The sequence below is a fragment of the Corella eumyota genome, chromosome 5 (genome assembly GCF_963082875.1).
Source record: "Corella eumyota chromosome 5, kaCorEumy4.1, whole genome shotgun sequence".
NCBI classification, from domain to species: domain Eukaryota; kingdom Metazoa; phylum Chordata; class Ascidiacea; order Phlebobranchia; family Corellidae; genus Corella; species Corella eumyota.
Window position 1 is genome coordinate 5866101 of NC_137494.1, and position 26903 is coordinate 5893003.

Here is a 26903-nt window from a genome sequence, read left to right on the forward strand (position 1 = left end):
ATAAGTTTTTATTTGAGAATATACATTGTTATTTTTTATAAAAAACTTTTGTTATATCCTATTTTATTTTAGGTCAAAAATGTATACCTTATAAATACGATAACTAGCCAAATATTAATTAACTTAACAAAATTTAAAAGTAATCAGTAGAAAAACTAAAAAATACCCTAATACTTATTTTGTCAGTTTTAAGCATTTAAAGCATAACGACATAATGGAACAGCTGAGTGAGTTGGAGCTATGTTAAACATTCCTGTTTGACTTTTTCCTCTACTACTTCTTATTGCTACTTGCATACCAATGTTAACATGTCCTGCTGTTGCTTTTGGATAGGTTGGATGCCATTGAACAAAGCTGGCCTTATTCCCATCTTCTTTAAATGTCAGTTCCCCATTCTAATTGTATTTAATAGAATGTTACATTTATTTCTTGTTTAAAATGTTGTATATTCCTTTATCAAAGGTAAAGTTTTTTTAATTTTATGATTTTAAAAATTTATTATATGCCTTACTTTTCTTGGTCAAACAACAAGTATATAATAAACATTTTTTAAAACTAAAACTGTTAAAAAGGACTAACTTGATATAACATATCCAACCAAATTTGAACGTAATCCCTAGAAGGATTATCTACTTTAACATTCCATGCTCTTTGTACATATTCATACAATGTGTTATACATAGTTAGACTCCAAACTGTTGCTAAATTGCCACCTTGGTAAACACATAAGTTAAATGCATTTGGAAAAGTTAGTGCCAAACCAGATGTATAAGGTAACTTGTAACAGAAACCTTCAAAAATTACTCCCCCGAAACATTGTAGTTTTTCTAAAATTTTTGGAAAAAAGATTTCCTTAATAAATAAATTTCTCTCCCTTAAAAAGTTGTTAAGTTTTAACATTTTGTTGATTTTTAAAAAATATGCTTTTAATAACTTAACATTTAGGTTTTTATATTAATTAGACACTTTAGTTTTTTAAATGTTTAAAAAAATTTAAATAAATTATTTGTTTAACCACTGCTTTACCATTAACAATGCTTAATTTGTTAACCAATTCCCTCTACTGTTCTAAAAATAAAAAATAATGAATTTTTACTAAAATTAATTGAAAAAGATTACAATAAAAAGTAAACTTACTGCAAAAATGTAGTTATAAAAATATACCTTCTTTAAGATGGCAACAATTTTTTACAATCAAATTTTTCACTTCTATTAATTTTTATTTACCTCTTAATTTTTGCAACTCAGTTTCCAATGCTGTAACTTTTTCAGTGTCACAAACACCGGGTGGCCCAGGTAACCCAGGAGGCCCACGTTTACCCTGTCGAACACCCTGATAATCGGAAACTTCCCTTATAGGTGGGGCTGCCACTGATGTATAAGTTGTTTTCTGTTAGTTTTATAAAAAAAATGTAAAAAATTTGTTAAAATAAATTTTATTTCCTATTTTGATAGTTAACAAGCAAAAGATTAGTATTATTTTAGAAATTATTTTTTTTAATTCTATATGCATTTTATCTAATAAAAATACTTCTTGAGTTAGAACTTAGTAATATTTCTTCAGTTATAACTTAAATGGCAAAAAGAAGTTGTTTTTGCAAATCCGTTGTACGCCGAGGGCCTTAAGTTTAAGAAAAATAGCCGCAGGTTAATAAATATGAGCTGTATGAATATTATTGGTTGATTGTTTTGTGTAAAATAGCTGAACAGATATAGTGATAAACAAATCTTTAGAACTACTTAAAACCTTTTAGTTTAAAATTTTAAACTTTAAAAACAGATTTTTAAAACAATTTAAGTTCTTTTTTTAATGTAATACACTTTTATATTACATGACAAAAAACAATAATTTAACAGATTTCGACACCTTAAAATTACTAGGACAGATAAAAAAATCAATTTTAAAAAAAATAAAACAACTTTGTTATATGTAGGATGCCATAGTGATATGTTTGGATGTTGGGTTGGGAATGCAAAATCATCCACCAAATGTTACTTCCCCTTTACAACATGGAATTGATTTTGTGTCCATGCTTATCCAGCGTAAGGTACGGTACTTAAAACTATAATTCAATATATTTTACTTAAAATTTAAAGAGTTGGTAAAATAAAGGTAACTTATTTGTTTTTTGTTAAAAAATTACTTTATTGAACTTTTAAAACAAATTTGTAGAAAGTTATCATTTTTATAACTGTTGCATTTCATATTTAGAATATCTATTACTATATTTAAACCTGTATTTTAGATTTTTGCTGAATCAAAAGATAAGCTAGCCTTGGTTTTGTTCGGAAGTGATAACACAGCTAATGAGCTAGCAGAGGATGGTTGTTATTCAAATATCAAAGTAGCTTTTCAAATGAGCACACCTGATTTTAATCTGTTACATGATGTTTCACATAGTATAGAAAGAGGGACAGTGTCTACTGACTGTATCCTTTTACATAAAAAAAATTTGCTAATTATATCACAAATTTTAATTTATTCAAACACTAACCTACCAGACTAATAAATTTATTAATCAATTTAATAGTTGGGCAAATAAATGACTTTTTAAAATAACCACTTAGCCTATTAATTAGGCATATAAGTAAAAGGGTAATCTATTCCTTAATAAGTAATATGATTTTAGTTTTGGATGCACTAACAGTATGTTTAGACATTATGTATCGCGAAACAAGGTAGAATTGTAATTTAAAATAAAAATGTATATATCAATGTTTTAACCTAGGAGTATAAAAAAGTAGTAGCCTTTTTATAATTATGTTTATTAAAATAAACTGTAAGACATCCATCAAAAAAATAATTTTTAACATTTCATTATTTTTTAGTACCGACAAAAAAGTGCAAACAAGAAGAATAATTTTGATTTCAAACTTAGACCATGACGTAAACGATGATGAAATAAATGGAATAATAAATGGTTTTAAAGCAGAAAATATGAATGTTGAACTGCATATTATGTAAGAGTTAAGGTTTTTTACATGCAAATTGTTTTGTTATGGGTACTAAAAGATAAAAAAAATTGTGTTGTTGCCATACTGAATAAGGGCAAAATCTTAAATCTCGAACAATCCATAAATTTAAAAATAATTATGTATTTAAATAGTATTAAAATTACAGTAATATTAACATTGTAAATTTATGAGATCTTTTTTTATGCCACGAGAAAGTTTTTGTTTTTGTGTTCAGTTTTATAAATGCATTCTTGCACCTTTTAGAGGCACAGATTGTTCTGTTGACAACTATAATGAAAGTAAAGACGACGAAAACTTACCCAGTACCTCGAGAGGAACACAGCATAGGTTTGACCAAAATTCAAAACCAAAATCTTTACAACAACAGAAATCTGAAGAAATTTTAAAATCAATATTTCAAAGTGAAGTAGAGGGAGCATGCTATTCTTTTGCGTAAGCAATTTTTACTATCAGGATATATTTTTTAACTTTTGTTATCTATAGTGGTTTTAATACTTGGCTCTATTACATAAGGTCATTTTGGATTTAAAATCCTTTTATATTAATGCACCCTTTTATGAGCCTTTAATGGTCCTCTTAGTTTTGTCATAAAAATAATAAGTAGTTTAAATTAAAGTAAAGACAATATCCATATATTAGTATTGCCCAAAACATACAAAGGCAGCTGAAGGCTGGGACATACAAAGGCAGCTGAAGACTGGGTCAATTTTACTTTATGTTTAGGTTAAGAGGTTTGAATTCTATTTTTTATAACTAAAAAATGTTTGTTGTTTTAGGGAAGGAATAAAAGCTGTTACTGGGTTTGAAAAAAGCTCAGTAAACTCAGCAGCGTGGAAATGTAATCTAACCCTTGGCAATGAACTTTCAATTTGCTGTGTGGCTTATGCCAAAAGCAAGGAGGCAAAGCTTAAAAAGAACTGGAAAAAGTGTGTCTATACTTATATTTATGTGCAGAATAGGCTTCTAAAAGTTGTTTAAAAATTTTAACAATAAACATATTTACAATTAGCTTAAATGTAATTTCACTAACAATCTGTAGACATTACTGCAGTTAAAAAAGTATTTGTTTTAAATTTAACCGGCGGCGTGGTGTAGTGGTAAGAACACTCGCAACACCACCATGAGGTCGTGGGTTTAATCCCCACTGATCTCATGCTGTAGCGCCCTTGAGTAAGGCGCTATAAACAGTATGAACTCCTGCTGAACCAGCACTTAATCAGCAGCATAATTACTGGGCAGTTATAATCTATAATATCCCAAACTGCCACAGGCAACTCAAGACTGGGTCGGAGTAACTAATGTTACTCTATGTTTAAGTTGCATATTCCACTTTCCCACGGATAAATGTATATACAAAAAAAAAAAATCTATAAAATTTTCTAGGCCCCTTATATGTTTTAATCCATTTTCGATAAAATTAACTTAATCACAGATGCCATGCGAAAACATTAAAAGAAAGTGACATAAATCGAGATGTTTATCATTTTATTGATGATGAAGACGAAACAGAAGTGACAAAGGAAGAGATTGGTAAAGGTGAGAAAGGAATATTAATTCAAAAAATTTTGAACTTTGAAAAACCTGACTACCTATTTTTTAATATTAAAAATATTATTAAAACAATAAATTTAAGTTTTCATTTTTTTCAAAGACATTATTTATACTAACTTAGCTTTAATATAAAAAGGAAATGATCAAAATCAAAATTTTATTTTAGGATTTAAATATGGCAAGGATGTAATACCTTTTAGCAAAGTTGATTCCGAGTCAATGAAATACAAAACAGAGGGTAAAAAACTGACAATTCTAGGATTCACTGATCAAAAAAATGTTCCTGTCGAAATATTTATGGATGACCAGGCCCATTTTTTGTTGCCAGAAAAGGACGATAGTGTAATATTTCACTTAAAAACTTATAACTAATTTGTTTCATACAAAAGAGAAAATTTTATTTGTTAAAAATAATTTATGTTCTAAATGATAATATTTATTTTTTTTAAAAATTATCATAGAATTTAGTTCATATACGATATGTTTTATTTTGGGCATTTACAGGCAGCATCAACAGCTCTTTCCTCGATAGTAATGGCTTTAAATAACCAAGGATCTTGTGCTATTGCCTGTTATGTTTATCGTAAAGGTTCTGGCCCTAAAATGGTTGCACTTATTCCGAGGGTAAAACCAGACTATCAATGCTTTGTCATGGTAGCTTTGCCCTTTTCCGAAGACATTAGGTTAATAACAAATATATTCGTCTTGCCTAAATGTTAATTTATTCTGATAATTGGAATATTGATTAATTTTTTCAAATTACTTAAAATTATTTTTCTAATTTTAAATACTTTTGACAGGCCATATACCTTTCCCTCTCTTGAAACAGGTGACAATAAAGAAAACCAAGATCAACTAAATTGTATTGAAAATTACATCAACACAATGTCCTTGGAACAACCAGAGTAATATAAAATTTTTTACTATCACAATCAAAATTTACTTAATTTAATATATAAATAGATATATTTACAAAATAATTTTATATGATAACAAAAAAAAATTTACATTTTAGTGAAGATGAAGATTTATTTGATCCTCGCCACATGTTGAATCCTTACTTTCAGCGCACCTTTCAGTGTTTGCATCATCGCTCTCAGCATGACAACGACACAAAATTGCCACCGGTTGGCAGTAATGTGCAAGAAATTTTATCCCCCAATCAAAATCTTGTTCGAAATGCCGGACCAGTGGTTAAGGAGATAAAAAAGTTGTTTAAAATGGAAATCATTTCTGAAAAAAAAATTAAAAAGGCATGGAAGCACAAGTAATTTAAATCTTTTAATATTTTTTTTTGTATATATTTTTATCCTAATGTGGGAAAGTCGAATGTGTGACGTAAAGTAACATCAGTTACTCTGACCCAGTCTTGAGTTGCCTGTGGTAGTTTTGGATATTATAGATTATAATTGCCCGTTAGTTATGCTGCTGATTAAGTGCTGGCTCAGCAGGAGTTCGTACAGTTTATAGCCCCTTACTCAAGGGCGCTACAGCATGAGGTTAGTGGGGATTGAACCCCTGACCTTGTGTGTAGTGTAATATTACAACAACAAAGTTGTTACAATATCTTATTTATTTCTATTTAAAATTGTTATTTAAATGTTGATTTAATTTTTTATACAAAATACTTAGATCTAGCCAGGAAGTTAACACTGATAGTAGTGATATTAAACACTCTAAACCAGACAATGATGACACTTCTTTAGCAAGTATAACATCAACTGGTTTAATCAGTGTTGGAACAGTTTCTCCTGTTCAAGATTTTGAGCAACTTCTAAGCTTAGGATCTGGGTCCAATATCACAGAAGGTAAATATGTGATGGTTTAAAAATAAAGTTTCCAGTAATGATAGCAATTATTAAATGATACAGTTAGGAAAAGGACAAATCTGATATTGAGGTTTGATACATGTCATATTTAATAAGTTCTTGCACATTTAATAGCATATCATAACATATTTACCAAACCCCACCAATAGTTTAGTTCAAGTATTGGAAATATTTTTAAATTACTTGCTGCTTATTGCTTTTTTTTAAAGCTTTTAGATTGTTGCAAGAAAGAATAACTGCCTTTACTGCTGATACCTTTGCTTCTGCATTGCAGGACAAAATAATTGATTGTTTAAAAGCGCTTGTGCATCATGCTAAAGAGGTGGGTAACAATATACACTAATTATATTAATCCATTAGCAAAATCACCTAATGATTAGTATTACAGAGAAATATCATTCAAATCTTTTTTTTAAGTCGTGTATGATATTTGCTGCTTTTAAATGGGGTCGATTAAATAAAAACCTAACTTAAAGAAATTTGTTTAATTTTAGCATTCTATGAGTTATACAGTCAACAGTTACCTGAATGAATTAAAAACAAAATTGGTGGAAAGTAACAAAGAACTGTGGAATGCATTAGTTAAAAACAACATTAATCTCATAGGTAAGTTTATTAATAACAAAATAATTTTGTTTTGTTTACTTATTTATGGCTTTGACAATTTAAGATAGTATTGATCTTATTGACCAAAAAATAATTTGCAGATTGATTTTTGGCCCAGTACTGTATGCCTTATTCAATGGGTTTCTTGTAAACAAGCAATGGGGAACGAACCCAGATGCCTCACGGCCAGAATTATTTGTTCCAGTAAATGTTTAACTTTCTTAGAAACTTTCCCATAATAGAATTTTGTTTTAAGGTGGAACTGACGAAGAGAAAAGAGTCTTCAAATCCCTCAAGGAAGAGAAGGAAAAAGTGGAAGACGAAAAAATGGAGGAAGATAATGATGAAGGAGTTGATGACTTGTTAGAAATGATGGACTGAATTTTTTAACCCAAAAGTTATCTATGCTCTAATGGAATTTAGAGCAAAGTATTTTTTATTCACATTATTTCTTTAATTTTTTAGTAATTTTGTCAACACTTTTTCTAATTCAATGTTTTAAGAATTAAGTATAATCATTCGCTACTGTTTATTTTGATTTTTTAAAACAAAATTTTCCGTCAATAGAATACAAAATGGTTTATTTCAATTTTCGAACAAAAATTAGCAATTTGACATTTGTAACATTACTACAAACAGCAGTTTTCATGTTAATAAACTAAAATGTAATGTTAAACAGCAAATGAACTTTCCGTATTAATCAATTCACCAGAACTTTGTTGTAATACGTTTTTAAACGGCTTAATCTTTTCTAAGTGGGAACTTTTGCTCCTTTACTCCATCTTTGTCGATAATATGAATAAGAAGACAATCTCCTGTTGTGATGTCACGCTCTGTGGCCGAAATAAAACAATCGACGCATAGTTGGAAGGCTCGTTCTTTTGTAAGGGGTGGCTTTTCTCCTGACATGTTTTTGTGCCCAATTTGGTTATCGAGTAATGGTTGAATAAGTTCACTGGCCGAACCAGCGGCTCGGAATGTTTCTCGTTCATAACTTCCGACTGGATCGTAACTGTAAACACAACCCCTTCCATCATTGTCGAGTCCTGCAACAATATTATAAACATAATAAGGAAAAAAACGTTTGTAGTAAAGCATTTTCGAAATCATCGACGCAATTGCTGGCGTGCTAGCAGTCTTGCCATGATTGTGCTGAAACATTTCAATTCGAACTTTGACATGTTTTTTTAAGGTCTGGATATCGCCTTCGAATCCCGCCTGTGCCAGAACAGTGGTTGAGGTCAATTGAGTCGCTTTGGGATGATCGCGAGTGTGAATTGAAAATCCTTGACTTAATCTTGTATCAGAAGCAACAATTGCAAAATCTTCGCCCGCAACAGCTAGGATATTTCCTCCATTAAATGCATAAGGTTGAAAGCCTCTCTGATTACCACTGCTGTAGCTGTTTTGGTTTATTACATCCACACTCATGATGTTAAAATACGTTAATTGTGTGTCAAAATTAAAAAAATTGTTCTAAATGAAAATTGTTAGTGACAAGTTTTGACGTTGGCAAAACGGAAATATAAATTCGTTTTTATTTTGCATTTTTATAACACCTATCAAAAGCCATTACTTACCTATTTCTACTAAATCTAACTTTTTAAAATTACGTTTTCAAATTTTATTATTTCATTTTTGCTTTATCACATACCGGGTTAACAAGGGTTGCCCGTATGGTTTATCACATATCGGATTGACAAGAGTTGCCCGAGCTTTAGTATAAACAAATTTAGTTATTAAGTTACTAAACTAAAAATATAAACCCATTAATATAACTAAAGGTAATTAAAATAAGTTTATTTAAGTTAATTAATAATTTTAACAAATATAAACAAAACTATTTTTGACAACACTAGATAATTAGTCAAGCTTTATAGTTTGTAGTATACTAAACAAGAATAGTAAGAAAAAACAATCGTTTAAGTATTTTTTATGGTAAATTGTTGTTCGTCATTTTAATAGTTTTTTACTATTAAAAACGTTATAAATTACTGTAAATGCGTTTGTTTACTTGGTAGCTATACCTAAACCAATACAAGTACTATTCCTGAAAGGCAAACACAATATAAAATTTTAATAGCGTTTTATTAATCGAATTATTATGTCTCAAAATCCCAATTTAGGAATGCAGCACTCTCAGCAAAAACAATTTAATCCTGCTATGCCTCAACTTATGGGTCAACAGCGAAGGCCTATGGTTCGATCCCAGTCTGGCTCCCAACTATTAACAACATCCAATCAGCAGTTTCATTTGCAACAGCAACAGACACTTGTAAACGACCCTTCTAACTCAGACTGTGTTATTGATCAGTTGGAAAATGCGTTTAGAGCATGTATTGCTCCCTTTGTTTCAGAGGATGCTTCGGTAGGGATCACACATCAAGAAGAGCAAAGACCGAGTGTCGAAAACGCGATCCTTGAATTTTTAGATCTTGCACGGAAGACCGAATCTTATTTTTTGAAGCAAAGAGCAGAGACGGCATCAAAAAATCCTGAAATGATCTTGCAAGAGGATATCGAAGAACTGGAAAGTGATTTAAATCGGAAAAATGAGTCAATTAAACAACATTTAGTTAAAGTAAAAGAATGGCAAACAACTTTAACGAGTATGAAACAAAGTAGCAGTAATATTGATGGTTAAAAAAGCAATAAATTTGACTTCTTTCTGAACAATGACAAAAGAGGATTCCCTACACTAAAAACCATGGTGATCAATGTGGCACTAGTACTGCTCCTATTGGTCAATATATAAAGAGTTAGGACAAGTAGGGTAGTAGATTAAGGCAATTTTCCATTGGTCAATAAATGCACATTTCTTTAACGTTTATAATGGGTTTGAATAAATCCATTTAAAAGTGTAACATGCTGTTTTTCAAATTTTTTTCTCGCAGATCCTTGCCATTGGCCCATAAATTCAAGTTTAATGTTTTTGCCTTTTTTACATAAAAAAATAATTTATCAATGTGGGTTATTAAATTGTGTAACACAATTAAACTTGTTTTTTGTTTTATAGGGAGCTAAGTTTTTAAATTGATTGGTATAATAGAAAATAGAATATGCATGATGCATATGCAGTTGTTCCCGTCCTAGAGAGATTACCCCTTGTCATTGAATGTATTGCCTGTTATGGTAAGTTTTCTAACCAACAAATTTAAACTATTCATAAATTACTAATCAAGTGTGTATTAGGAATTTTTAATTATTTTGTAATGCTATGCCAAATAATTCGTTGGTTATGCTTTAATCTGCAGGTGAAAAAGGTAATAAGCAAGACAAAGATGACCTAAATCCATTTGGAACAAGCAGTAATGTTAGAAGTAAGAACAATTATGTGAACTTATTAGTTGGTACCAAACTGGGCCATCTTCTTATTTATAAAGTAAGTCAAATATTATTTGAATAATATTATAACAATTGTTTTGATTGGCTATTTTTGTAGTTGTATTTTTTTTCATTGCACTGCATGATTTTTTTAAAGTTATTGTAGGTTTTAAACATTTTTTAGTGACAGGAATAACAAAAATTAATAACTATTCTAAAAAGTTGGCTCGATTTTTAAAATGGATTCATATTATTCTATTGTAAATATGTTATACTTAAAAACAAAAAAATTATTCATTATTATTTCAAGGTTTGTAACGATCCAATGGAGATTAGTTTAAAGCAATCCTATCGCGCTTTTTCCAGGAAAGCCATCCAACAATTATACGTTTCAAACATATTTAGTCTTGTAATTAGTTTATCTGACAGTCTGGTGTCGGTTTTCGATTTGACGACTTTTCAACTAATATCATCTATACACAGAACCAAGGGTGCTACCCTGTTTGCTGTTGATTTAGAGGTGAAATTTAAACAAAGCCTTCTTTTAATTTTTATATGTTGAAGTTATAACTATTTTCAAAAAAAATAATTTTAATGTTTTTGTTATTTTTTTAAGTGCTTTTTTACATAAAAAAATGGGCCACAGCACAGTGTCAACATATAACCCCTATGTTTGAATCACTGTTACTAATATTACAAGTAATTTTTCGTGTCTTGGTTATAAATTTTTGTATTTTTTTAGGAAAAAGTTTCATTAAGAGGTGATATAGCGTATGCATTAAAGCTGTGTGTTGCTGTAAAAAGAAAACTGCAGTTTTACTTCTGGAAAAACAGAGAATTTTCAGAACTTTTTGTAAGTTGTGTTTTAGTAATAATGACATTATGTACATATAGAAAAAAGTATGAAATTTGTCAGGCACATACCTAGCAATTGGTTTCAGATTTGGCACAAATTTATTTCATTAGCATGCACCTGGGATCTAACTTTGGACCTCACATAGTTTTGTTTTAGAAAATGCTCTATTCTGTAATTATTATTATTACAAAAATCTGAATTTTTGTGTTTTGTGATAAAGTTTTAACGTTAACAGGCTGACATCCTTATTCAAGAACCCCCAAAGGTAATGCATTGGTGTAAAGACTCAGTATATCTTGGATTTAAACGGGAATATAATTTGGTTAAACTGGGCGAGACAGAAGCTAGAGATCTCTTTCCAACAGGTTAATATTTTTTAATTTTTTTAGAAAGCCTATTTATTTATTCTTGATGTAAAAAGATCGACTTCTCGACCTAAACATAGAGCAACATTTCCTACCCTGATCCAGTCTCGAGTGGATTTTGGCAGCTTTGGATAATATAGATAATAATTTGCCTAAAAATCAAGAATTGGATTAGCAGGAGTTCTTACCATTCATAGTGCTTGGCAAAGGGCACTACAGCAGATTAGATGGAACCCAGGACCTTATGCAGTAAAGCCAAGTTTTCTGACCATTACATCGTGTTGGCGATGATTTTAATTTTTTATTTTACATTTATATATTTAGATTTAAAAATCAATCTGTTATAACTAGAATATGGTTTCTAAAAGAGTTTTAATTTCAGGCAAATCGATGGAACCTGTGATAGGAAAGTTAAATGCAGACGAGTTAATTCTAATGAAGGATGAAGTGAGCGTGTTTTTAAACTCGGAAGGAGAACCAACTTACAAACAATCTTTTACTTGGAGTGACAATCCCATTGCCTTAAGTAAGTAAAATATTTATTTTAACTTTAGGGCATTGTGAATCGAACCTAGAACCTCATGTGTTAAGAAATGAAGATAAGAAATAAAGCTAAGAAAATAAGAAAAAAATATATATATTTAATCTTTTTTTTTAATTTTTTTTTTGACTTTTTAAAAACACATGCTCTAACATTAGAGCTTCGGTAATTAAACACTTAGGCAAATCTTGAATATGTTACAACTTAAAATAATCATTTTTTTTTGTATTTAGCTCATCAGGACCCTTACCTTCTAGCAGTGTTACCAAAATATTTAGAAGTTCGGACTTTTGAACCTAAATTGTTGATACAAACAATTGAATTACAAAAACCTAAAACATTATGCAGATGGAGGTAAAATAGGTTAAATGATACCATTATAAGAATTGCTTTAGTTTATTTTTTATTATCTAAAATATTTTTAATGTTTGATTTAAGTTTAATGACTTTGTTATTTATGTAATTAAATATTATTTTTATCTTCGTTTTCTTGTAAGACCGAAAATGTTTATTACTAATTTATATTACACTTTTTTTTTACATAATAAGTTTTAAAATTTTTAAACATGACTAATATACTAGTTGATATAATTTACCAAAATTGAGACTTTATACTGGCAGCATGGTGTAGTGGTAAGAACACTTGCTACACCACATGAGGTCTTAGGTTCAATCCTCCATGCTCTCATGCTGTAGCAAACTTGAGTAAGGCGCTATAATTAGTATGAACTTCTGCTGAGCCAGCACTTAATTAGCAGCATAACTTTTAGGCGATTATAAACTATATAATATCTCGAACTGCTAAAGGCAACTCAAGACTGGGTTGAAATAATTGATGTTCCTGTATGTTTAGGTCGTACATTCAACCTCCCACATCCAGGATAAAGATATACAAAAAAAATAAATAAATAATTAAATTTTTTAACTATTTTCGAATAAAGAAAATATAAATTTTTTACTATAACTTACAGAGAATGGATTTTTGTTACATCACCTTCACATGTGTGGTTAATATCACAACAACCTTCCAACACTCAAATTGAAAAACTTATTAAAGATCGCGAATTTGAACTTGCTTTAAAGCTAGCTGTAAGTGGCCTAAAAAAAATATAAAAAAATTATTTAAAACTTGAAAAATAAGGTTAATGGTTTTGGTAATTTTTTTTAAAAATGTTTTAATTTTTATTGTTAAATGATGTAAACAAATTTTTAAAAACTGTTAAAACTAGAAATCGAATGCTTTTTTTGGCTTTATGCAAGAATAACATTGTAATGATAAATAATTTTTTTAGATATATATATTTAAAATATGCTTTTTTTTAGGCAAAAATTGTAACATATATTTGTAAAATTATTTAATTTAATTTTTCAAGAAAATGTCGGAAAGCGAAGATGCTGAAGAAAAAAATGACCAAATTCGTCATATTCATACCTTACTTGCTTTTGAGTTATTTTGTAAACATCGATTTGAGGAATCCTTAAAAAATTTTGCAAACTTAGGCACAGGTATAAAAAGATTTTTTTTTAATTTTTAGAAAAAATATTTTGTGTTGTTTTTAAATGTATGTAGTTAAACTTTAATAGTTACCAGTTTATTGACCACTCTCTGGCCTTTATTTGGTTGGTTTCTATGAAATCTTTGAAATATAGCTGTAACAAAATTTGGCAATAGTAATTTGTCTCCACACCACAAATAAAAATTTTTTATTTAGAAGGTATTTCAACTAGCAATACCTTAAGCTTTTCAATATAAATTTTCACTATTTTTTTTTTTTTTTTTAATAACTTTTTTTTATATTTAAAATATTAATTTTAATAAAATATCTACATTATGTTGTTGTTAGATCCTGTCCAGGTAGTTGGCTTGTTTCCCAACTTACTTCCTAAAGAATATCGAAGAAATTTAAATTATCCGTCAAAACTTCCGGTTATTAAAGGAGAGGAACTGGAGAAAGGACTCTTGTTTTTAATTGAGTTTTTAATACAGGTAAGTTAGTGTCAAAGTGCCAGCTCTTAAGTTAACTTGTTATGTTTACAATTTTTTGAAATATATTTATATTTATAGGCCTATACACTAACTTAGTATGTTCTCTATATATACATATTTACCCTAATTTAAAACTTACCATATAGGTTATTTAAAAATATATATTTTATTATGCAGAAAAGAAATGAAGCAATAAGAGGTTTGGTTATCGAAAACAGCTTTCCCATTGTAGTTGGAAATAAAGTTGTGACATCACAAAAGCAATTGCTTCAAATTATAGACACCACTCTTTTGAAATGTTATATTAAGGTTAGAATAGTTTACATTTTTCATTTTTATTTAAAAAAAAAATTTTTTTATTTTTAATATTTTTTAAATTTTTTTACCCGTACTACACCAAATGTAGTTTATAGCCATATAAATGCCCTTCTAGAAAACAGCTTATTTAAAATTTTAAACCTTTTACATTCAAACCTTTAAAACAAGTTGTACAAATTTAGACGAATGATGCTCTTATAGCTCCACTGTTGAGGTTACCAGATAACCAATGTCATGTTGAAGAATCAGTTCGAATATTAACTGAAGCAAATAAGTTAAAAGAGCTGATAGTGTTATATAAAAGAAGGGGACTACATCGAAAAGGTAAACCTTTTTTCTTAAAATTTTTTTTAAACCAGCCATTTTAAAAGTTTTTAGAATATTTTTTGTAATTTATAATTTTTACTTACAATTTTTTAGCGTTGGACTTATTGATCAAGCAATCTAAAACCGAGAAAAACTCAAATGCTTTTGAGGATATAATTGAGTATTTACAACATTTAGGTAAATATGGAGTTTTCGAAACTTTAAAATGTAAAAGTTAGTCTTAATTTTTTTTCTTGTTTTTAAACAACAAATTTTTTAATTTTTTAGGCAAGGAACACCTAGATATTATATTTGATATTTCCCGAGATTTATTTAATGGAAGAAAAAGAGATCCCATGGAAGCTATGAGGGTAAATTTTTTTAACACTTTTTTTTAGTAAATAAATATAAAAAAATTTAGAGACTTTGTGGTTTCATTTTGGGGTAACATTTATTTTTTTGACTCGATAAGTATCAAGGTCCCTTTTTGATATTATTAGCCCTTTAACCCCCTTTTGACCCTTTGACCCTTTGACCCTTTTCCATTAGCCTCTCACTGAGCTTATGACCTTGTAGCAGTGGGGATCAAGCCCCAGATCTCATGTAGTGAAGCCAAGAAATCTAACCACTAAATCACTCAAAAAAATAAACAAAATCACTGCCAGAAAACATGACCCAATAGATTTCGAAAAATTTGATAAAATTAATATGATCTTTTTTAGATTTTTACTGGTGATGTGGCAGAAGTAGAAAGTTTGCCCAAAAATAAAGTTTTGGATTTTTTAGAAACAATCTCGGAAAATTTAGTCGTAGCTTATTTGGTAAGTATAATTTTGATTTTTTTTTAAAAGAATACAAGGTTTAATATAATTTACCGGCAGCGTGGTGTTGTAGTAAGAACACTTGCTACACCACCATGAGGTCGTGGGTTTAATCCCCACTGCTCTCATGCTGTAGCGCCCTTGAGTAAGGCGCTATAAACGGTATGAACTCCTGCTGAGCCAGCACTTAATCAGCAGCATATTTACCGTGCAATTATAATCTATAATATCCCAAACTGCTAAAGGCAACTCAAGACGGGGTCGGAGTAACAGTTGTTACTCTATGTTTAAGTTGCGCATTCGACTTTCCCACATCGAGGATAAAGATATATACAAAAAAAAATAAATAATATAAACTGTACAGGCTTTACCAAGTGTAAAATACAATTTAAACTTTTTATTTAACTTTTAAAATTATTTCAATTTTAAAAGTTTTTAAAATTATTTCAATTTTAAAAGTTTTTTTATTATAATATATTTTTATAGGAGCATGTAATATACAGTTGGGATGATAAAACTCCTGAATTTCACAACAAATTAGCTGTAGCATATAGAGATAAGGTTTTGATACTGATGGAGGAATACCAAGATTCATTACCAGAAGGTAAGGGACTTAAATTTCATTACAAAATTTATACTTAAAAATTTTTTACTGTTTGATAAATTGTTTTTAAATAATTGAAAAAAAATATTTAAATTTGATTCAATCAATCCTTTTTGAAAATGTATTTTTTTTTAATTCATTTACCTATAATGCTTTAAAAAATTGATTTTGCCCATCTTTTTTATTTTTTCTTAAATTAATGAAGTGTAACATAAAAAAGACTAATGTATATATATATAGATTTAAAAAAAATTTTTTTAACAAATTTGTTTAAACTTTTTAGATGAAAAAAGTTCAATGGACAAAGGTCCAGTGGAGTTGGTTGAAACCAGAAACAAATTAGTTTCGTTTCTGGAAATTTCTACTGATTACCAACCAGATCGAATATTACCAGACTTTCCAAGAAACAGTAAGTCGTATGTTTAATAAAAAGTATAGATAAATTAATTAGCAGCATGATGTATTTGTCAGAACACTTGGCTTAACTACCCAAGGGTCTGGGTTTGATCCCCATGCTCTTATGCTAAAGCATCCTTAAATAAGGGGCTATAAACAGTATAACTCCTTCTGAGCCAACAACAGCTTAATTATCATGCAATTATAATCTACAGTACTGCCAAAAGCAACTTTAGACTGGGTGAGGGTAACTGATGTTACTCTGTGTTTAGGTAGTGAAGTCAACCTTTCCACATCGAGGAAAAAAAATAGAAAAAAGATTTAAAACATTGTGCCAGTATCATATATATATAGAACTTTTCTTATATGTTGATAGTGATTTTGCAATTTTATAGTTTAAGATTTTTTAGTTTACATAGATAAGAATTACTTTATATTTAATACGTTAGCCACATAAATAAAAATAAATCCGAACTTAAATTACAGAGCTTATAGAAGAGCGAGCTATTTTGCTTGGTCGCCAAGGTAATTATCAGCAAGCAATAGCCTTATATGCTCACGCACTTAAAGATCCACTTAGAGCAGAGGAATATTCGAGAAAAGTTTATGACATGGACCCTACTAAGAATAATGATGTAAGATTATGTTGATTTCCTTTTTTTATTTTTTTTGGTAAAATTTTTTAAATATAAAATAAATTATTTTATTCCATTTTTGATTTATTGTTGTGCAGTTTAGCTATGATTATCTATTTTTAAAAAGTTGTACTAGTTTTGCAGATGTTAAAACATATCTTGAAAAATGCAGAATTTACCTTTTAATTATTAATAATTTATTGTAAATGTACAAAAAAAATTGAATTTTTTAATGTTAAAGAATTATTGTGTTTTTATTTTAACACAAATTTTTATTGTTTTAGGTATTCTTATGCTTGTTAAAAATGTATTTGCAACCAAACTCACTGGAAAATGATTTGGACAACATATTGCTTGATAATAAAGTTACAAGAAGCAGCAACTTACATGCAGCACTTAGAATAATGTACGAACATTCAAATAAAATGGATCCTATTAAAGTAAGTCTTAAAATTGTTAATTTTTTATAACAATATTTTTTTTAATTGAATTTTAATATTAAATAGGAAAAATTAAATTTTCTGTATGTCTGACTACAATAATAGAAATAACTTGTTTTTTGTATTGGATTTTTATTAAGCTTAGCCTATACTTTTTCTTAATTTTTTTTTGTTTGTTCTATTCTGTTTAGTGAATATTTATTTACTTGGCTGATAATTTTTTTAATTTTTTTTTTAAAGAAATAAAAAAATATTTTAGCTTTATCAATTCGAGAAAAAAAAATTATTGAATAATTTTTATTTTTTTAAGTGAATACTTGGTGTAACAAAAATGTATGTACAAAAGTTAAGATATTGTTATAATAATAAAACAAATTCTATGTGTAGGCACTACCTTTACTACCTGAGACTGTGGGAGTCGACAAAATCAAAAATTTCTTGGAAAATATTTTAGAAACACAGACCCAACAAAAACACGATTTTCAAGTTTTAAAAAGTCTTTTGCTTTCCGAAAGCCAGCAGGTTAACCCTTAATTTTTCCTTTTTACAGATCACACTAAAACTATGTGTAAATATAAATTAATTTATTAACTTATTTTTTAGGTCCATGAGCAAAGGGTGTTTTATGAAAATAGCAAGTGTGTTATAACGGACGAGCGGGTCTGTAAGGTCTGTAGAAAGAAAATCGGCGTCAGGTAAAAATTTAACTCAAATTTAATTTTATGTTGGAAAAAGGTTTTATAAAAATCAAAAATTTATTTTTATGACTTCTTTGTTCAGTGCGTTTGCCCGCTACCCGAACGACGTCGTTGTCCATTACTATTGCAAAGACAGACGCACCTTGCCTCCAATCACGTGATCAAATAGTAATTTATGACGTCGCTCGAGAGTCCTCGCAGTCGTCTCGAGAGCTGTCACGTGAACTTAACAGCCCAAACCTTAATCTTTAGAGTTAAATTAAATCAAGTGTTCTCAGCTAATTTTTGCTGATATATAAGTGTTTAAGTTTCTTTGGTCTGGAATTTTTTATGTTTCGTTGATTTTAGAATATGGTATTTTATCATTTAACCCACATTTAATTGGTTAATAGTAAAAAAGGGTATTAATTGTCGATATATTATGCGGCCACACAACACTGATTTACTAATTTCACGCAACTTTGTCAATGTGCAATATAGTAGAGTTTTATTCATATATTAAATAAATACTATACACCTTATCCCTTAGTGGGAACTAGTTATTGATAGTTTTTGGGTATTGGCCAGTAAGTGTTAGTATGGTTAGACCACAACAGAACCAGTTTATAAAAAACTTGTAGACAGTTTTATTTTAAAGTTTAGTTAGTTGAGGCTTAGTTTCAGATATATAAGCATATTTTTTAAATTTATAACTACTTTGTAGTATAATATGAAGGTTATCTTACATAAACTTAAGCTTTTTTATAGTAAAACCTTATAAATATAAGGACGACTTAAAACAGTACGTAAACTGTTGTTTTATTCTATTATTACTCGACAAGGAGGCTAAAATAGATACATTTCTGATACATGATAGCGTTTGTTACCAGTTAAAATAAAAACATTGTTTAGGCGTATTGTTACAGTCGTCTTTCTGACAATAGCCTTTGTTGAATCAAGTATCAATTGAGTGGCAAGGTAAATAAATTAGAGTTGCAAAGCGTTAGAATGGGGAGCTAAATTAAACATAGTTCAACAGTTAAATATTGCATTATAACAGTTAGTTCGACAATTAAATGTTCTTACAATATACAAAAACGGCAAAAAATGTTATTCTTTTTTTTTCAAATTATCTAAAACTTAATTTAGACACTATAATACATATAAAATGGTGTTGAATCCGAGTCCATCAGTATTACAGGCCTACAATAATGAAATGATCAAATGTATTGAAGATCTTTGCTCTAGAAGAGATGAGCTTCGGCGACAGATTGACGTTGATAACGAAGAAAAAGCTAAACTTCATAACGACATACGACTTCTAACAAATAGGTATAGTCTCTTATCTGCACTTATAATTATTAAGTATCGAATTCTAAATAAAGATGCCTACTTTTAGACTCGCCAAGGTGAATCAAGGCCTTGCTCAAAAAATGTCGTCTCAGAATGAGTTTGATAAAGCTATTTGTGAAACACAAGCAGCGTATTCTAGAGTAATGGAAACATCACAATCTCTGTTACAAAGCGTTCACGGGGCAACAGTTAAACTTAAATTAAGAGAAGGTAGCGAAAATACTGCATCTAATGAATTTAAATTACCGAAAGCAGACGGTAAAAGAGAAGTTGTTGGTAAAAAATAAAAAGAATTCATGTTGTTGTTGTGTAGCATTTAATAGTTTATTTAAGGTAAGTAATTTTACTACATATATCAAAAGAAAAAAAATCTAAATATATTATTGTTTGCCTATGTAATGTATCTAGGCATATATATGACTCAACAGTACTTTGTTAAAAATATTCAACGTTTAGCTTGATTTCTCTTTTCTTGTGTTTTCTTTGAATTTGTTTTCTGTTTTGTTCTTGGCATTGTTTAAGTGAGATTCATTTGAGTTGGCAAGTGCATACTGTAAATTTAACATTATTATTTAATAAAGTATTCTTATTTTGTAATTTTTATTGTCTTACCCCTAGCTTTTTCTTGTTGATGTAAGCTTGATAGAAAAATTTGACAAAAAGAATAAGATAAGTGCCGTACATGATTGTCCCGTATGCTCGCTGCGTTATGGTTGAATGACAGTCTGAATCATTGCGCCAAACAACCATTAAAGCCATAGTTATACAACCAGCAAACATTTGCGTTGTCTAAAAACAAGCAGTAATAACCATTTAATTACTAGAAAAATTTATAAACAAATTGCCATTTGTTTGTTGTTTGACATCTTATTTTAATGCTTTCTAACACCTTTCTAGTGTTTTCAGTTATGTATTTTACAGGCTATAAATGATAAAAATAATGTTGTACCTGTAGTATAGTTATTAACATTGCAAAACCTTTAGGCGGGCTGAATTTTGCTGCCTTCATCGCGTAGTAAAAATACATTATTGCGTGAACGGCAATGTTCATTGCAGAAAAAAAGCAAGATCCTGTAAAATTAAGGTTTAAAAATATCTAATGTGAAAGATTATTAAAGGGTTAACTTTAATTCAAATTTTTCCCACCTGGCTGAGGATAAACGTAGTTGTACCAGGTAAATATTGAAACTGTGAGATGGTGGTACCAATGTAAAAAAGGTAAACGTTGTTTTCGAAATATAATAAACGCTGTGTCACCTGATAAGTAAAAGGACTTTATACCAAAATTTAAGGACCTTATTTAAGGCATTTTTTGAACCGTTTGAGTTAATATAATTAAAATCCATTTTGCAACTTACCAAATTCTGCAAACTTGCTAAACATCATTGCCATTGCCCAAAACCGAAAAACAGGTACGCCCTCATCTTTCAAAACATTTACGCATATTGTTGCTCGAAATCCAAACATCATTGTGTGTTCAAGCGTTTTAAGAGTTCCTCTCCAAAATCCAAGCGCGCTAAAAATTGTCAGTAGTGTAGACCATACAAGCATTTCGGTTCTAAGGTTGAATCTATGAACAGCAACAAAATGGTTAAACTGCAACAGCAATCTTTCGCTACAAATTATCTCTAATGATATTCCAAAAACTTTAATGTTGTTTACCTATTTTTTGTTTTCATGTATCGGGGACCAAAATAGACAAAACAGAGGTAGGCTGTACACCCTATAACCGGCAGGTAACCTTGTTTGGAAAATTGCAAAACGCTCGAAGGTCCACGATAAAAGTAGCTTTCATACCATAACTCATCATCAACTGTCTGGTTATAACCCTTCATTTCACAATTTTAATTTACTGGCAAAATTTGTATTAACGCTGTTTAATTATTCGTTCAGTTTCTATCGTTTAACTAAACAATTATGATGAAAATTTTTTTTAAATTGAAGGATAGATGGTTTAAATTTATATTGCTATCAGCAGTTTCTTTTGGTTTAAGTTTGATACTTTATTAGTTCAGTTTCATTTGTTATAAAACAGCCATAAGCCTTTCTAAAATTTCTACCAAAATTTCTTTTAAAACTGTAAAATAAATGGTTTTCCTATGTCCTACTCTATTGGTTTTATCGTGCTTTCCCAATAAGCAGCTCCTAATAACAAGCACCAAAACGGAAAAATTAAAACAACGGAAGTTAATAATATAACCAATTACCGCAACATGGAAAAACAGAATATTATATTTAATTCCAAGAAGATGCACATTTCTAAATAGTATTTATAAAGCAATATTTTAATAAAAAAAACACAATTAATGTTAAACAATTTTGTATATAGGCAACATGTCCTGTATAAATTGCATTGGTGTTGTTGGTAGGAAATTAACTAGACTTTAGGTCTTTTGTTTTTTGAACTTATTTTACGTAGTAAGTTTTTATGTTAAATGCAGTGTTTTATATCTAACAAAGGACCAAACAATAGAAATAAAACAAAAAAATCTAACTGGTAGCCTACACCCGACCGCAAAGTAACTAGTTTAACATAGCTAACGCAATGTCCTTTAAAAAATGTTTTGATGTTCGTCGTTAATTTTTTTAATGTTATTAATCTAGGTTATGTAAGGTAAAAACGCTACATAAGTTATTAATTAGCTTAGAGATTATATTTCTTTAAAATATAATGTAAAGGCCATAAATGCAATAAGATATTTGTATAAGTTTATAAGTTATTTTGCGTAAAAAAGGACATATCATATTATTCAAGAGAAACCCAATATTTCCTTGCATGATGTAGAGTCTTTTACACATTTTTATTAACCACATTTTTATAAATTCTGTAATTTAAAAAGTATGATGTTTGTTATGGAGTATTTTACAATTCAGCTTAAAATATTAATTCATGAGAATTTATTTCCAAAACCAAACTAACCTTTTTACTCTTCTTGTTAATATAAGCCTCATAGAAAAATTTGATGAACAAAATAAGGTAACTGGCGTACATTAATATCCCGTATGCTCGCTGCATAACAGTAGACTGACAATCTGAATCGTTGCTCCAATATATCATTCCAGCAATAACTATACAACCAGCAAACATTTGCGTTGTCTAAAAATAAAATGATAATAATTTGATAAGGAATAATAAAGTAGATTTAATTCCACTGTTTTTTCTGCAAGACCTTTGGGCTACATATAGCAACATTATTAACACAACCTAAGATTATTTAGATACCTGCATAATGGTTATAAATAAAGCAAACGATTTAGGAGGGTTGAGTTTTGCTGCTTTTAATGCATAGTAAGTATACATAACTGCATGAACCGCGTAATTCATTCCGCAAAATATATATCCACCTGTTGCAAAAAAGATCACAAATGTAAAATGGTTAGTTAATTGCAAAACATATGTTAATTCATACTTACCAGGCTGATTGCTATTGTAATTATACCAGCAATATATCGATACCGTAAAATGGTGATACCAGTGTAAGAATTGAAGATTTTGTTTTCGAAGAACAATAAAGACTGTGTCAACTGCAAAAAACAAATAATTGTTATAGCTCGAGTACAGGAACATATGTAAATGATGTTTCTTCGTAGATGCATTAATTCAATTCCACTTTTATTTAACCTGTTTAAAAAATAATAAAATGGTATTTTCGCCTTACCATATTCAGCATATTTGCTATACGTCATTGCCATTCCCCAGAAACGCATTACAGGCAGAGAATCATATTTGTTTTGAATACAAACAGTTTTTCGAAATCCGTAAATGAAAAGGTTTTCTACAACGTTAATGCTTACTCGCCACAGTCCTAGCAAACTGAAGATTGCTAGTATTATAGACCACGTTAACATTGGGGTCCTTAGTTCGAATCTGAACAAAAGCGTTTAATAGATATAAATTTTTTAGATAAAACTTTATCATTTCTAAAACTTTATCATCTTTACTTTTTTTTTAAGTTTACATCCAATGTTATTTTAGTCACAAAGTTATATAAATCATTAAAGTAAAATTTATTCCTAACCTATTTGTAGTTTTCATGTACTGCTGCCCAAAGTAAATGAAACATAAATATCCAGTGCTTCCTATTACTGGCAAATACCAGGATTTTGGAAGTTCAACTAATTGTGGAACACTGTGGAAAATGTAACTTTCAAACCACCATTCCACATCAAACGAGTTTTGGATGATACCTAATTTCATTTTAGTAATTACTTTGATTTTAAATCTAGCAAATTCTACACAACCATATTAAACTTTCATGTAAAAATAAAATCAAGTTCCTGAAGTAGATTACTGCACTAGTAAAAACCAATTTGAATGTTTTTTGGTTTAAAGAGTAAAAATAACCTTATTGTTATAGACTGATTCCTACTTAAGCAGTATAGTCTTTTACATGTTGTATTATGTAAAGTTTGTGCACATATTACAAACAACATATTGTCTTGATTTCCTGTAAAATTTAATTACGTGTTACCATTCCATGCCTTAGTGTAACAACAACATTTTCCCCAATATAGTATATGTACTGAAGCAATTATCTTACACGTGTTTTAATTCGTGCAATTAGTATTTATTTTGTTGTTAACAAAAGCACAGTTAGAAAATGAAAATGCATAGAATCTCTGAAAAATGCACTACTTTTAAAAACTATTTGCAAAAAAGACAATACTTTAAAAAAAGCACATTCATTTATAGATTGAACACTAAACCTCTTAATATATAAATTAGTAAAGATAAAGCTTAAAAATGAATTTAAGAATATATATACTGTAACGCTTCAAAAGCAAAAGAAATATTGCAACTACTAATTCAGGAAAATTACAAAGTAACTTTCTATATTACAAATTCCAAAAAACGGAAATTACGCAACACGTATCTTATTTCGTAATATTTAACGACTAAAATAGTAAATTAAACTGGCACATTTTAGTCATAGAAAATTTTGTGCAAAATTTTTTTTTTTTAAACTTTTAATCAATATGTTTTTAGGATTTTTCTAATTTTTTTTGGCAGTTGAAATTTCAATGTTCAAAAATTCAAATTTTTTTCTTGGTTTTGTTGTCTTCAGCAATAATTTTGGACTTGTCACTTAACAGTTTCTGTAAATCAAAAAAAAATACCAAAGATGTTTCACAAACTTTGACTTTACAAGGACTATACTTACGTTTGTTTTCCCTTTACCAATGTACGCGTAATAGAAAAAGTTGATAAACAAAAGCAAGTAGCTGGTATATAGGATTAAGCTTATTGTTTGCTGGGTTAAGGTTGAATTGCAATTCCCATTATTCCTCCAATATATCATTCCAGCAACAATAGTACAACCAGCAAACATTTGCGCTGTCTGTAACAAATCAGATCATATCGTGTATAATGCACTCTTTTTTCGCTGTATTTGTAAATAATCAAGTTTACCATACTTGCATAATTGTTATAAATAAAGCAAAATATTTTGGTGTGTAGATCCGTGCTGCTTTTAAAGCATAGTAAATGTACATTACTGCATGAACAGCAAAATTCATTGCGCAGAATACATAGCCACCTGTAATCGAAACGCAAGTTTATACTAATTTCGTCATACTATATTTGTTTGATAACCTAGGCCTATGCTACCAAACTCTGTGAATTTGCAAAAATGCACGCATATGTTATTTTTTTACAGCAAAGTTTAAATAACTTGCTTTAAATTAAAATATTTTAAACATTTTCTTGCCTGGAATATTGGTATCGTAAACATACCAGGCATATAAGGATACTGTTAAATGATGATACCAATGCAAAAACGGGAGATTTTTTCTTTGCAACACGATGAAAACTGTATCAACTACAAAATAAAAAGAATTTGGTGGTTTGTCTTTGAATCTTAAAAAAATTAAATTAAAATTGTCTAAAAATATCCAATACATTTCAAATTATTCCATGGTTGTATGTACTACTTGTTAATTATGCTAAGTTTACAAACAAGATTTTTTTACATTGACATGGTTTAACAAAATTGTGTTTACCGTATTCAGCGTATTTACTATACGTCATCACCAGTCCCCAGAATCTCATAACCGGAACCGCAGAATATTTGGGGTGAATACACACTGTGCTACGAAATCCGTAAAAATAAAAGTTTTCAAAAATTTTGCTACTGCCTCGCCAAACCCCCACCAAACTGAATATAGCTAAACACGTGGACCATAGGAACATCGGGGTTCTAAGTTCGAACCTTGCAAAAGCAAGTTTATAATATTTAAATGGTGGTTGTCTTTTTACAACACCTTTTGTATTCGATTTATATTAAGCAAAGATTTTAAATAGACTTAGATAAAAATGTGATTTTACCTTAAAACCTACCGTTTTCTTGTTTTCATGTACCGTTGTCCAAAGTAAATGAAACATAAATATCCAGTGCTTCCTATTACTGGCAAATACCACGATTTTGGAAATTCAACCAATTGTGGGACATTGTGGAAAATGTAACTTTCAAACCACCATTCCACATCGAATGATTTCTGAATTAATCCTATTTCCATATTTGTTAAAATTGTTATTTTCTGAATATTAAAAATGACATCGAAGATAAAATGACATGCAAGGCTATTAAATACACTTCTAAACTGTTTAAGTATGTAGCTAAAACTAAGTAAAAAAATGATCGTCCTGAGAATGTTAAAGCATAAACCTTACAGTCAAAAACCGAACATTATATAACAGATTTTGACGCAACCCACGCTATGATAAAAGCTTGCATGTGATGTGTCAAACTATATCCAAGTCCTATCTACTTACACACCATTCAAAAAAAAATTACGAATATATATATTTTTTTTTGTATATCTTTATCCTCGATGTGGGAAAGTCGAATGCGCGACTTAAACATAGAGTAACATAAGTTACTCCGACCCAGTCTCGAGTTCCCTGTGGCAGTTTGAAATATTATAAAGACTATAATTGCCCGGTAATTATGCTGCTGATTAAGTGCTGGCTCAGCAGGAGTTCATACCGTTTATAGCGCCTTACTCAAGGGCGCTACAGCATGAGATCAGTGGTGATTGAACCCACGACCTCATGTGTGGTGTAGCAAGAGTTCTTACCAATACACCACACTGCCGGTTTTAAAAAATGACATCGAAGATAAAATGACATGCAAGGCTATTAAATACACTTCTAAACTGTTTAAGTATGTAGCTAAAACTAAGTAAAAAAATGATCGTCCTGAGAATGTTAAAGCATAAACCTTACAGTCAAAAACGAACATTATATAACAGATTTTGACGCAAGCCACGCTATGATAAAAGCTTGCATGTGATGTGTCAAACTATATCCAAGTCCTAT

At 29.3% G+C, this 26903-nt stretch overlaps 9 protein-coding genes across 11 annotated transcripts in view; 4 read left to right on the forward strand and 5 right to left on the reverse strand.

The window, feature by feature from the left end:
- LOC145753821 (DNA repair protein Ku80-like) overlaps nt 1–8412 on the forward strand; it is a 43023-nt gene extending 34611 nt beyond the window's left edge. The window contains exons 1-17 of one of the 3 annotated variants that reach the window (XM_082570273.1): nt 127–381; nt 1273–1359; nt 1935–2048; nt 2247–2430; nt 2631–2679; nt 2830–2961; nt 3220–3408; nt 3753–3902; nt 4409–4512; nt 4694–4869; nt 5032–5210; nt 5328–5432; nt 5543–5794; nt 6160–6335; nt 6566–6678; nt 6851–6962; nt 7219–8412. In XM_082570273.1, the coding sequence (XP_082426399.1) occupies nt 1971–2048; nt 2247–2430; nt 2631–2679; nt 2830–2961; nt 3220–3408; nt 3753–3902; nt 4409–4512; nt 4694–4869; nt 5032–5210; nt 5328–5432; nt 5543–5794; nt 6160–6335; nt 6566–6678; nt 6851–6962; nt 7219–7343 (2124 nt within the window). In that variant the 5' untranslated portion in view covers nt 127–381; nt 1273–1359; nt 1935–1970 and the 3' untranslated portion in view covers nt 7344–8412. Of the gene's footprint in view, nt 1–126; nt 382–1272; nt 1360–1934; nt 2049–2246; nt 2431–2630; nt 2680–2829; nt 2962–3219; nt 3409–3752; nt 3903–4408; nt 4513–4693; nt 4870–5031; nt 5211–5327; nt 5433–5542; nt 5795–6159; nt 6336–6565; nt 6679–6850; nt 6963–7218 lie in introns of those variants that run through there. The other 2 variants (XM_082570274.1, XM_082570272.1) reach the window with 2 other exon arrangements.
- LOC145753828 (uncharacterized) lies at nt 13–1046 on the reverse strand. The gene is made up of 3 exons (XM_082570282.1): nt 1027–1046; nt 580–827; nt 13–395 (listed from the first exon to the last, which is right to left on the reverse strand). The coding sequence occupies exons 2-3, from the start codon at nt 679–681 to the stop codon at nt 189–191; spliced, it is 309 nt and encodes a 102-aa protein (XP_082426408.1). The 5' UTR covers nt 682–827; nt 1027–1046; the 3' UTR covers nt 13–188.
- On the reverse strand, nt 7486–8499 carry LOC145753826 (proteasome subunit beta type-1-like). The gene has a single exon (XM_082570279.1). The coding sequence runs from the start codon at nt 8391–8393 to the stop codon at nt 7704–7706; it is 690 nt and encodes a 229-aa protein (XP_082426405.1). The 5' UTR covers nt 8394–8499; the 3' UTR covers nt 7486–7703.
- Nucleotides 8500–8870: 371 nt separating this feature from the next.
- Nucleotides 8871–9978, forward strand: LOC145753657 (mediator of RNA polymerase II transcription subunit 28-like). The gene is made up of 2 exons (XM_082570072.1): nt 8871–8900; nt 9089–9978. The coding sequence occupies exon 2, from the start codon at nt 9091–9093 to the stop codon at nt 9604–9606; it is 516 nt and encodes a 171-aa protein (XP_082426198.1). The 5' UTR covers nt 8871–8900; nt 9089–9090; the 3' UTR covers nt 9607–9978.
- On the forward strand, nt 9937–18738 carry LOC145753656 (vam6/Vps39-like protein). The gene is made up of 22 exons (XM_082570071.1): nt 9937–10094; nt 10217–10344; nt 10597–10806; nt 11029–11139; nt 11378–11507; nt 11890–12033; nt 12282–12402; nt 13020–13137; nt 13422–13554; nt 13893–14035; nt 14213–14344; nt 14536–14677; nt 14774–14857; nt 14948–15030; nt 15382–15480; nt 15967–16084; nt 16368–16493; nt 16967–17115; nt 17400–17555; nt 17943–18077; nt 18159–18250; nt 18336–18738. Exons 1-22 carry the CDS (start codon nt 10022–10024, stop codon nt 18412–18414), a joined length of 2706 nt encoding a protein of 901 aa, XP_082426197.1. The 5' UTR covers nt 9937–10021; the 3' UTR covers nt 18415–18738.
- A 389-nt stretch (nt 18739–19127) lies between these two features.
- Nucleotides 19128–20250, forward strand: LOC145753658 (microtubule nucleation factor SSNA1-like). The gene is made up of 2 exons (XM_082570073.1): nt 19128–19564; nt 19632–20250. The coding sequence occupies exons 1-2, from the start codon at nt 19401–19403 to the stop codon at nt 19870–19872; spliced, it is 405 nt and encodes a 134-aa protein (XP_082426199.1). The 5' UTR covers nt 19128–19400; the 3' UTR covers nt 19873–20250.
- On the reverse strand, nt 20038–21055 carry LOC145753358 (very long chain fatty acid elongase 6-like). Its single transcript, XM_082569769.1, has 5 exons — nt 20944–21055; nt 20732–20842; nt 20535–20656; nt 20198–20374; nt 20038–20136 (listed from the first exon to the last, which is right to left on the reverse strand). Exons 1-5 carry the CDS (start codon nt 21053–21055, stop codon nt 20038–20040), a joined length of 621 nt encoding a protein of 206 aa, XP_082425895.1.
- A 1262-nt stretch (nt 21056–22317) lies between these two features.
- Nucleotides 22318–23783, reverse strand: LOC145753359 (very long chain fatty acid elongase 6-like). Its single transcript, XM_082569770.1, has 6 exons — nt 23605–23783; nt 23245–23453; nt 23000–23110; nt 22809–22930; nt 22506–22682; nt 22318–22410 (listed from the first exon to the last, which is right to left on the reverse strand). The coding sequence occupies exons 1-6, from the start codon at nt 23781–23783 to the stop codon at nt 22402–22404; spliced, it is 807 nt and encodes a 268-aa protein (XP_082425896.1). The 3' UTR covers nt 22318–22401.
- Nucleotides 23784–24590: 807 nt separating this feature from the next.
- LOC145753360 (very long chain fatty acid elongase 6-like) lies at nt 24591–26101 on the reverse strand. Its single transcript, XM_082569771.1, has 5 exons — nt 25923–26101; nt 25294–25442; nt 25001–25122; nt 24748–24924; nt 24591–24682 (listed from the first exon to the last, which is right to left on the reverse strand). Exons 1-5 carry the CDS (start codon nt 26099–26101, stop codon nt 24620–24622), a joined length of 690 nt encoding a protein of 229 aa, XP_082425897.1. The 3' UTR covers nt 24591–24619.
- Between the last annotated feature and the right edge of the window lie 802 nt (nt 26102–26903).

Coding starts and splice junctions, on each gene's coding strand:
- LOC145753657 (XM_082570072.1), top strand. CDS start 9,091: ATGCAGCACTCTCAGCAAAAACAATTTAATCCTGCTATGCCTCAACTT.
- LOC145753826 (XM_082570279.1), bottom strand. CDS start 8,393: ATGAGTGTGGATGTAATAAACCAAAACAGCTACAGCAGTGGTAATCAG.
- LOC145753658 (XM_082570073.1), top strand. CDS start 19,401: ATGGTGTTGAATCCGAGTCCATCAGTATTACAGGCCTACAATAATGAA. Junction 19,565..19,631: donor ATACGACTTCTAACAAATAG/GTATAGTCTCTT, acceptor GCCTACTTTTAG/ACTCGCCAAGGTGAATCAAG.
- LOC145753358 (XM_082569769.1), bottom strand. CDS start 21,055: ATGATGTTTGGATTTCGAGCAACAATATGCGTAAATGTTTTGAAAGAT. Junction 20,843..20,943: donor TAGCAAGTTTGCAGAATTTG/GTAAGTTGCAAA, acceptor TTTACTTATCAG/GTGACACAGCGTTTATTATA. Junction 20,137..20,197: donor TCAACAAGAAAAAGCTAGGG/GTAAGACAATAA, acceptor TTAAATTTACAG/TATGCACTTGCCAACTCAAA.
- LOC145753656 (XM_082570071.1), top strand. CDS start 10,022: ATGCATGATGCATATGCAGTTGTTCCCGTCCTAGAGAGATTACCCCTT. Junction 10,345..10,596: donor GCCATCTTCTTATTTATAAA/GTAAGTCAAATA, acceptor TATTATTTCAAG/GTTTGTAACGATCCAATGGA. Junction 17,556..17,942: donor ATAAAATGGATCCTATTAAA/GTAAGTCTTAAA, acceptor TTCTATGTGTAG/GCACTACCTTTACTACCTGA.
- LOC145753828 (XM_082570282.1), bottom strand. CDS start 681: ATGTATAACACATTGTATGAATATGTACAAAGAGCATGGAATGTTAAA. Junction 396..579: donor GGTTGGATATGTTATATCAA/GTTAGTCCTTTT, acceptor AAATACAATTAG/AATGGGGAACTGACATTTAA.
- LOC145753360 (XM_082569771.1), bottom strand. CDS start 26,101: ATGGAAATAGGATTAATTCAGAAATCATTCGATGTGGAATGGTGGTTT. Junction 25,443..25,922: donor TACATGAAAACAAGAAAACG/GTAGGTTTTAAG, acceptor AATTTTTTTAAG/ATTCAAAGACAAACCACCAA. Junction 24,683..24,747: donor TTGGTAAAGGGAAAACAAAC/GTAAGTATAGTC, acceptor TTTGATTTACAG/AAACTGTTAAGTGACAAGTC.
- LOC145753359 (XM_082569770.1), bottom strand. CDS start 23,783: ATGAAATTAGGTATCATCCAAAACTCGTTTGATGTGGAATGGTGGTTT. Junction 23,454..23,604: donor TACATGAAAACTACAAATAG/GTTAGGAATAAA, acceptor GCTTTTGTTCAG/ATTCGAACTAAGGACCCCAA. Junction 22,931..22,999: donor TTACAATAGCAATCAGCCTG/GTAAGTATGAAT, acceptor TTTTTGCAACAG/GTGGATATATATTTTGCGGA.